A 10,402-nucleotide genomic window follows, 5' to 3' on the forward strand; every position below is an offset into this window, starting at 1 on the left:
ACTGTATGCTCCTGGGCACTGAGGGTTTGCAAATCCAGCTGGGTGGCCATCCTCCAATAGCTTGAGGCCGTTTTCATAGAAAACAGGAAGTCCTCTGCGGTATCAGTTAGATGCATTTGTTTTAGCTCCTCTGCAAAGGTGTGTTAAAGAGTGTAAGCTTGACCTTCAGCCTGTTGCGTCTCCTCTCTGGTGGATGCTTGAAAACCCTGTGCTCGACCCCTTCCGGGCAGCAAACCTGCCGCATTGCAATTACTGGATAATGACTGAATTACTACTCATCCTTGAGCAGCTTGACAGCAGGGAGTTACCTCTTTTGCTTCCTAGTGTAGCACCTGGCCTGTAGTAAGTTCAATCAGTAGAGAGTTTGCTTGATTTCACTGATTAAGAAGGCAGAGGCCTTGGGCCATGATCCCATTGCATGCCTTGCTACGGTAGGCCCTCAGGAAATGTTGGTTAATGGCCTGAAACAAAGCCATCAATTTTCATGGAAGCTTGAATTTCTCCTCCAGCACCCTTGCAAAGGGACTACAGAAAGTCATTTGACTTCTGCTCTCAGGCTCAATAACTCCTATTTTCTACCTCTGACAGACAATCTTGACTCTCAGAAATGTCCCGAGCGAATTCAGGCTGTGTGTGAGCTGTGAGAGGTTGGACTAAAAGGCAGACTACAGCAACTGTTTTTTCATCTATAGAGAGGAACGATAGCCTTTGTGATTCTAAATAAGAGATAAAAGCAACATCTATGGGCTTCCCTGGTGGCGCAGTGGTTGAGAGTCTGCCTGCTAATGCAGGGGACGTGGGTTCGAGCCCTGGTCTGGGAAGATCCCACATGCTGCGGAGCAACTAGGCCTGTGAGCCACAACTACTGAGCCTGCGCATCTGGAGCCTGTGCTCCGCAACAAGAGAGGCCACGATAGTGAGAGGCCCGCGCACCGCGATGAAGAGTGGCCCCCACTTGCCACAACTAGAGAAAGCCCTCGCACAGAAACGAAGACCCAACACAGCCAAAAATAAATAAATAAATAAATTAATTAAAAAAAAAATAGGAGGGTCATTAAAAAAAAAAGTACCTATTTAAAAAAAAAAAAAAGCAACATCTATTTGCCGTCTTTTCTCTGCTACAGTGGTTGCTGCGTGCTGGGGTGGGAAGAAGGCAGTGTGATATTGGCCACGGGAAACCCCAAGTTCCCAATTACTTGTTCTCAGGGGGTTGCCTGCAAAAGAACGACCTCTGTCCTGGTTCTTTAAATACCATCAAGGAGTACAAACTGTAGGTACCTCACTTAAAATGCAGAGGGGTTTGGTTGCCATAGGTATTGTATGCAAATAAAGCATGCATTTTTATGGAGAAAAGGAGATTCAGGAGGAAAATGTTTATTTTCAAGAATTTGAAAGGCTGATCACTGGAAGAGAGTTCAGACTTCTTTAGAAGTATCATGAGTTGTCCCTGAGGCAGAACTAGACCGGGTGTTGTTGGTATCAGTTTCTCCTCTAGGTCTAGATGAGAACATCTCGCAGGGCACACAGACGCTAAGTGAGCTGGCCCTTGCTAGTGCTGGCCCTTGCTGGTTCCAGCCGGTGTCTCGCGATGTCCCCCAGCACTGTCACCTATTTACTCAGCAATTCTTTCAGTTCCTCTGTGCCCCTGCCTCTGTCACATACACAATTTACAGTTTCAGTGCCGCACAAAAATGTCTCTTCCAAAATATCTCTATTGGATGGGGAGCCATGTAAGTGATAGCAGACTCTTTGCTTTCATGCATGCTTTGTTTAATTGATTGATCGTCATTCAGCAAACAGTTACAGAGTTCCCACCATGTGTGACTCTAATGCCAGCTCCAGGCCTTGGTCTCCATAGCACTTCTCTGCTCCTCAAATAAGATGCTCCCAGAGCACTTCCATGGTTTTCTACCCTGGCAGGTATCATACTGCGTTTGACGGTTTATCAGCTCGTTTGCATCTCCCACCCAGACTAGAAGCTTTTTCACAATGACAGGGACTGTACCCATTTGGTAAATGATTACTTCCGTGATGTCTAACACATGTTAGAATCCACACATTGCTTAATGATGGATAAATAAATTAATCGACACAAAAGTTGAGTTTTCTGTCAGTTGAGGTGTTTTCGCAGGGGGTTGGGGGATGCCTGTCTAATAGAGATCTTTGAGCAGAGACGTGTCCTTTGGGTATTATACAAACCACACCACATTGTAATTGCTGATTTACTGAGCTCACTTCCCCCTTCGACTGTGAGCTCCTTGAGAACAGGAACAGAGTTCTATTTGTCTTTGAAATCCTACACAATACACTCAGTGTTTGGAAAGTTCATACAAAGTCTATTTTTTGAGAATGGACTGTTTACAGAAAAAAAGAATGCTGGAGCACTGAAGAAAAAAGATGGCAATAATATAATCCACTTGCTTTGCCAGGCCATTAAGAAGACTTTGGTAAATATTAGCTAATGTCCAGCCCTATGCTTGCTATTAAGATTTACTGATTTCAATAGAAAGTGACCTAAAAACTGTGCATGTTACATAATCCAGGGCCAATTTCTAATCGCCCAATAGTTCCAAAAATACGTATTGTATCTGTCTGTGGTAGGATTAAATGCCATTGTCTAAGCAAAGTCGGATATAGGCTGTGTATAATGGGACTGCCATGTGACTGATGGGTTTGGTCAGAGGATGAATTTATCCTGTATTCTTGCATTCTCTAGGTATAAATCTTCACACTGTCTGAGTAAATAAATCAACAGCATTGGTTAACCCAGTGCATATAGAAAGTACCTTCAGTAAATGCCAGAGTTTACAAAATAAATCCAACAATAAAGGCTGCTTTTAAATCTCAATTTCTTAAACAACAGTGACTGCTGTGTACAGAGATTAACATGGTATCTTGTTTCTTCCTGGTGTGATCTTATTTTTGTCTTACAAATATGTACTTACCTACGTCTGTATCATTCACCTGTATCTTTGTGAACGCTTAGAAATCTGAGTATCTCAGTGTGTTTCAGGGAATATGCTGGGAGATTGATGATAACTAATGTTTCTGGTGAAAGGTATTGGGCACAAACTAGGAGAAAGAGCGAGAGAGCTATAGAGCATGGTAAAGGAGAGGAGGAAGATGCCAGAACAGAACCTGTGCCTGCTGCCCAGGGACCTTAGCTGGTGGCTTATCAAGTCTTAGCATGATGGTATTCAAGCCATGTGGGGTTTGGGAAAAAAATACATACCCAGCTTGGGGCTTGGTCTGAGAAAGACCAATTACCTTGGTTTAAAACACACAACTCCACTATCAAATTAATGTTTTCAGGCTAATACAAATTAGCATCAGTCCACTGGCCAAAGCCTACCATTAATTAGGCTGGGTTTAAAAGAAATCAGCCTGCCTACAGAGACCAACTCCCAACACTACCTCCTTGCTTTCCCCAGCCGTGGATGCTGCGGGTCGGAATATGTTTAAGATGTTGGTAAGTGTGGGCGATCTGGGGAAAGCTCTTTTTAAGCTGGTTGCTTTCGTTCCTTCTCTTTCCAAGGCCAGGCAGATAATATTTTCTTAGTAGTCCAGGCATGGAAACCCACACTCATCCAAGAGATAAATCAGGGGGGACAGGCATGGAAACCCACACTCATCCAAGAGATAAATCAGGGGGGACTCATTTACTCTACAGAAGTACTCTTTCTCTTCAAAAGTGAAATGAATTTAGGTGGTACTACAAGAATAGTGGGGGAGAAAAGCTTAGAGGTTGGTGTGTTAGGAGCTACGTCTGGAATTATAATGTATGACAAAGAGGATGTGGATTCGACTGATGAATGTTGGCTTTAGAAGTTATTGTTTTAGGTGAGATCCACCCTAGGAAGAGCTTTGTAAACAGTATGAGCTTCCACGAACCTGGGAAAGGGAGAGAGTCCCCAGTGGATGGACACAAGGTTAGGGGAGATGTGAGCAGAGAAAAGGGAGAGATTGGGGAAGGAAGAGACCACTTCCCTTGGTGAGCCACACTTGGGACCATCCCCTCATATTCTTTGGGACTTGAGGTCAATGAGGGTTGGGTGAGATGAGGGGCAGGCCCTTCTTAGTGCACTGCTGTCTGCTCTCCTGGTTACATTTTCTTTTTTTTAATATCTTTAGAACCTGTCCTTCCAATCACCACAGCCGTGGTTTTCTCATCACCACTTCTACCTGGGGTCTTCTTGTGTTTTCACCTGGTTTAAGGCCATGAGCAAGACGTGGTAGGATATCACTTTTGTTTAAAATTTATCACTAAGTTGGTTTCGCTTCCTAGTTTGTATGAATAAACACATTTTTGAAGGGGGATTTTGAAATCTATTTTAGAAACATGTTTGCATTTGATTAAAAATACCACGAAGACAACCATAACAGGCACACCTTGGGAGTTGGGGTGGGCACAGCTAGGGGAGGAGACCATCTAGTGTTTATGACCCCGGGGGTTCATCAATGCTGTCTGTTTGGGGGAAATCCTTTCAGTTTTGTGCTGTAAGATGGAAGTTACAATAATGTCATCAATGAGACCTTTGACCAGATGGTATTTTGAAGTGCTTAATTCATTCACGGAATGATTCCATTTATGCTTATTGAATAAATAGTAAGTGCCCATGGTCTGTGCTAACAGCTGGGATAGAGGAGTGAATAAAACATGGTTCTACCTTTGTGCAGGATTCTTTAAATCAGAGTGCCACATCCTTCAGCTTGTGGGCAAGGAAGGAAGTAGGAGATACCGATGGTGAGCATCTTACTATTCCTTTTGGGAATCTTGGCATCCCAGGCTTGTGATCCACTGAGAAAACTTCCGAGATCTTATGATATAACTTGACCAAACAGTATTGAGGAACTCGGTTCTAAATAGTGTCGAGCAAAAAAAAAAAAAAGGAAGTTGACCAATGCTTCTCTTGAAATGTTTCAGAGAAATCTGGTGTTAGAATATAAAATGCTATAACTGAGACACAGTGAGGTAGAGATTCCTCTGACCTGGAAGCAGGGAGCCTTATGCTCTAGTTGTCATCTTGCCATGGTTAGGTCCCTGACTTTGCTGTTGTCCTAATTTTATTGAAGTATAGTTGATTTGCAATGTTGTGTTAATTTCTGCTGCGGGACCTGACTTTGGAAATGTCATTAAAATTTTCTCAATTCCTTCACTAGATAAATGAGAGAACTGAACTGTATTATAATTTCTCTTGCTATGTGAGTATCCACAGCAGTACACAAGATGATTTAGGTAGTATACTGATGAGCCTTTTTTTCATGGTTATTTATTTCTATATATTAACAAAAATGTAAATAGTGTATCAAGCTTCTGCCTTCACAGATATTTTTGCTTAGCTTAAGACTAAATTTATTAAAGAAGAAAGGAGAATTCATTTAAAGAATGCTATCAAATAAATAATAGTACAGGTCATAATTTGTTATCATAAACATTTTAAAAAATTTATTTTATTGAAGCATAGTGGATTTACAATGTTGTGTTAATTTCTATTGTTCAGCAAAGTGATTCAGTTATACATATATATACATTCTTTTTCCTCTTCTTTTCCATTATGGTTTATCACAGGATACTGAATATAGTTCCCTGTGCTATACAGTAGGACCTTGTTGTTTATCCATCCTATGCATAATAGTTTGCATCTGCCAACCCCAAACTCCCAATCCATCCCTCCCCCACTTCCCTTCCCCTTGGCAACCACAAGTCTGTTCTCTGTGTCTGCGTTATCACAAACATTTTTAAGGTTGGGTGTGACTAAGGTCAGAAAACACATGGATGTATGCTATCTCAGGTTCCTTTACATTTCTATCTCCCTGTAATTATTTTTTCTCTTTATCTTTAAGCAATATGGTCTTGTAGCAGAAATTTTCTACTGACAATAGCATTATGGTATCCAGAACAAGGTTGTCAGCTTGCCCAAGCGATCATTCACCCAGATTGTATTGAATGGCCGTTTCATTGGCAGTTAGCTCTTTAAGTGAGTCACTTAGTGCCCTAGTGTTACACACATAATTTTGTTCTGTTTTGTTCTTCTTTGATGTGATTTCAGGCCGGGTGTTGACAGAAAGAATGTTCAAACATCTTCAGAAATGGTTTGTCACTCACTTTCTTGGTCATTCTCAGCGAAGAGCAAGGCTGGTCTCCAAAGATGGAAGGTGTAACATTGAATTTGGCAACGTAGAGGCACAGTCGAGGCTGATATTCTTTGTGGATATCTGGACGACTGTGCTGGACCTCAAGTGGAGATACAAAATGACCATCTTCATCACAGCCTTCTTGGGGAGCTGGTTCTTCTTTGGCCTCCTGTGGTATGCGGTCGCCTACATTCACAAAGATCTCCCTGAGTTCCACCCTTCCGCCAACCACACGCCTTGCGTGGAGCACATTAATGGCCTGACCTCAGCTTTTCTGTTTTCTCTGGAAACGCAAGTGACCATTGGCTATGGATTCAGGTGTGTGACGGAACAGTGCGGCACTGCCATTTTTCTGCTTATCTTCCAGTCTATTCTTGGAGTCATCATCAATTCTTTCATGTGTGGCGCCATTTTAGCCAAGATCTCCAGACCCAAAAAACGTGCCAAGACCATTACTTTCAGCAAGAACGCAGTGATCAGTAAGCGGGGCGGGAAGCTCTGTCTCTTGATCCGAGTGGCTAATCTTCGGAAGAGCCTCCTTATCGGCAGTCACATATACGGAAAGCTTCTGAAGACCACCATCACTCCTGAAGGAGAGACCATTATTTTGGACCAGATCAATATCAACTTTGTGGTTGACGCGGGGAATGAAAATTTATTTTTCATCTCCCCACTGACAATTTACCATGTCATTGACCACACTAGCCCCTTCTTCCACATGGCAGCAGAAACCCTTCCCCAGCAGGACTTTGAATTAGTGGTGTTTTTAGATGGCACGGTGGAATCAACCAGTGCTACCTGCCAAGTCCGGACATCCTACGTCCCGGAAGAGGTGCTCTGGGGCTATCGTTTTGCTCCCATGGTGTCCAAGACCAAGGAAGGGAAATACCGAGTAGATTTCCATAACTTTGGCAAAACAGTGGAAGTGGAGACGCCTCATTGTGCCATGTGCCTTTATAACGAGAAAGATGCTCAAGCCAGGATGAAGAGAGGCTATGACAACCCCAATTTCATCTTGTCCGAAGTCAGCGAAACAGACGACACCAAAATGTAACAGTGGCTTTTCAACACGAGTAAAGCAACATCTCGAAGATACCTAGTGACTAGAAACATTATGGAGCAATCAACAATTTGGGGGTATGACAGTGGGACAAGAGCCTTTAAAATCTCCCTGCACAATGTCCCTGAACCCCATAACCATGATCCTACAAGACATATAGCTCTACAAGGCAACTGCATGAGAACATGCAATGGGTTTATAGGAAACTGGAATATGGGGGCCATAGGAGCTCACATAAAGTCTTGAATAGGATTATTTGAAATCACGCAGTGTTGATGGGAACAGACAAAAATCATTGAAAGCCTCATGGACAGACCAAATGAGATCTTTTTAAGAGTCTTCCCAAAGAAGATATAAGCTTTAGAAAGGATCAGGGAAAAACGATATTCTTATTTTGGTTCTACTGATAAGAAAGAAGCCACGTTTATTTTAACATTGGCTTGTATCAAAGGAAAAATTGTCTTCTGAGTTGGGGGAGATGAACCAATCAAAGTAATAAGAAAAGACGGATGCACAGTGAACATTTGTGAGGCACTGGCCTTCTCCAGCCCTGGTTGTTGGCCCTTTCATCTAAATCTGGGTCATGCTGTGTTTCCAGAGGAGCAAGGGGTAGGCTTGGCCCATGGACTCCGCATCTCTACGTACAGGAGAGGAGCACAGGGCCCAGCCTGCTCGATGGCACCTCCAGACCCTGTGGCCAAGCTGGGTGTTGCCCCAAGGACATTTAGACAGAGGCTAAATCACCACTCTAGAATCTCAATGAACACTTTGCTGCAAGAAAGAATGTTTGATTTGAAAATGAGGGTGATATTTCTTCCAATTTGTGTTAGATGGGATAAGGGGCTTCAAATCTGTTAAAACAGTATTTCCTGATCTTCCAAGAAGGCAGTGAGGAGTTTGAAGGAGCAAAGACAGTTTAGAAGGGAAAATACTGCTAATGCTTCTGAGAAAAATATATCTTGTGTTTGTCACCTGAGGGTTTGTAACTGAAATGCTGTTTCTAAAGGAGAAGAAGTATGAAAGGGAAGGGAATGGGATATGACCCCACAGTAAGGAAAGTGCTAGGTCTTCCTTCCTCTGAGGGCCAACACCACATCTTCATCAAAGAGACCAATGTAATATAAAGATTGATCTGCAGGGGAAGGTTTTACTGTGAATGTCTTGTTCAGTTTCCTACTTACGTTATTTTGAATGTATACTGGAAAAGATGGTACCCAAAGCTGCTTAGGAATCAAAATGTTTTCAGTGTGTTGATTAATACATTAAATCTCTGAAACTGTGATGTACTTTCCCCAAGTGTCAGTCATTGCACATTAATTGTGACAGACCACTTGGTAACAATCCTCCTGCGGAGGGTGGGCTTTCTTCTGGGAGAGGCAAGAGTGGTGGCCCGTTTTGTCTTGAATCCAGCGTGCCCAGGAGGACACGACCTCAGGTGCAGATGTGCCCCATCCCATGCAGCCCCATCAAAACACTCCGGTGTGAGTCTAGGCACATAGTCATGGATACCAGTGACTTTGTTTTTGCAGGCCTGGGGTTGAGGTTGTACAGATACACACACACACTCTGGTCCTTCCGACAAAAACGAGTGAGGAGTCTGATGGGTTCAGAGTTGCGCACTTTGTCCGTGGCCATAACGGTGGACACGATGGGATCACGTGGGAGATTACTCTGTGCCTGTAAGTGTGTTGGCATCGCCATTTAATCTGCTGACAAAGCTAAAGGAAATCAGGTGTCACAAGCTCGAGGGAGCTGGAATTCTCTGCTGGCCCACTGTCATGAGGGTTTATGACTCTGTAGTGTCTTTATAGACGGAAGGGTCAGAAGACATGCCTTCTAGTCTGTTCTGCTCCTTTTAGCAGATGTTGGGGGATGCTGGTAGCGAAGTGATCATAGGCAATCCATTCCTCTTGATCGTTAAGAGAGCAGAACAACCGGAATCTTTGCGAATGGCCTTTCTTTCTGGGTTATTCGATGGAAGACGTCTGCTTTCAAATATTCTTTTATTAGGATTGAGGCATTCTGCCCTTTGAAGTCTACTTTTTAATGCAAACTCCCATTGAACCTTTAGTAACTGTTAACATACTTACATCCAACAAAGCCCCGAGGAAATGAGGCCCTGCAGGCACCATCCAATGGTCCTAAGGGATGGCTGGAACCCCAAAGCAGCATAAGAACTCTGGACATTTGGAGAGAAAGGGTTACCACAGGCATAGGAACTCAGTGAGTAAATAAGTTCAATGGAAAACAGAAGGTTCCAGAAGGCCAACTTGCCCATAGTTGAGTGCCAGTGCTAAAGGCAGGCTTTTTATTCCAATGTGGTAACAGCGTTCCCACCAGGACCTGATCACATAGGCACTGCTACTGCTACAGGCGTGCCATATAAATCTATTTACTGATTTACCCATTTTTAAAAGCAATTCAACATTTCTTTTTCCTTTCAAGAAAAACTGCATCTCATGATGCATCACCATATTCAGAGTTTCCCTTGGTACTGATTCCTCTTGAACGGGCTGTTTAACTCTGTTGCTCTGAGGTTTTGACTTGGAGAGTCTGATCCTGGTTTAAACTTCCAGGACTTCGGTTGGCTCAAGCTCCAGTATTTAGAGTTAAGATGTGGGACACTGTCTAAAAATTTATTCCTCAAGACAGAAAGGGTGGAAGGAAAAGATCCTAAGTTGCCAGGTCTAAGGAGTGAGATGCTCAGCTCATCTGTCTGTTTTCACGGACAGCAAAGAGCTTCCCTGGTAGATCGTGGGGACCGCCGAGGAGGTGTCTTCCCTCGAGATTTTTCATAAAACGGGAGATGGGTCCTCCACAGGGTGACTGTGAGTAGCGCGGGGGCTTGTCCCCTGTCCAGAGCAAACGTGATGAAAACCTCGGATGCCCAGAATGCAAATGAAGCCCTGGCCCCGCCCCCGGGCCGCTGTCCTCCCCATTCCAGGAAGTGTATGTCAATCAAAGCTTGACAGGGGAGATAGAGCATTTTATTTTGGAAGCCAGAAGTTTGAGAACAATGACTGGAATTTCCTCTTTCTGTCCAGCAAGGGCTGTTTGTCACTGGGGAGATAAAAGTCCAGGGGTAGGGAATAAAGGTTATCGGGATCTGCGCCACACAGAGCCGCGCTGGGGGGCGCCGCGGGAGGAGGGGTTACGGAGGAAATCTATTTCAATGCCTGTCATTAAGTTTCCATTAAAAGAACATTC

General features: G+C 43.6%; 1 protein-coding gene across 2 annotated transcripts in view; it reads left to right on the forward strand.

Annotated features, from left to right (window-relative positions):
- Positions 1–8,435, forward strand: part of KCNJ1 (potassium inwardly rectifying channel subfamily J member 1) — a 30,414-nt gene extending 21,979 nt beyond the window's left edge. For both annotated transcript variants that reach the window (XM_068556424.1, XM_068556425.1), the window contains exon 2: positions 6,051–8,435. In XM_068556424.1, the coding sequence (XP_068412525.1) occupies positions 6,071–7,189 (1,119 nt within the window). In that variant the 5' untranslated portion in view covers positions 6,051–6,070 and the 3' untranslated portion in view covers positions 7,190–8,435. The remainder of the gene's footprint in view (positions 1–6,050) is intronic.
- Positions 8,436–10,402: the final 1,967 nt, after the last annotated feature.

Source organism: Eschrichtius robustus, chromosome 11 (genome assembly GCF_028021215.1).
Source record: "Eschrichtius robustus isolate mEscRob2 chromosome 11, mEscRob2.pri, whole genome shotgun sequence".
NCBI classification, from domain to species: domain Eukaryota; kingdom Metazoa; phylum Chordata; class Mammalia; order Artiodactyla; family Eschrichtiidae; genus Eschrichtius; species Eschrichtius robustus.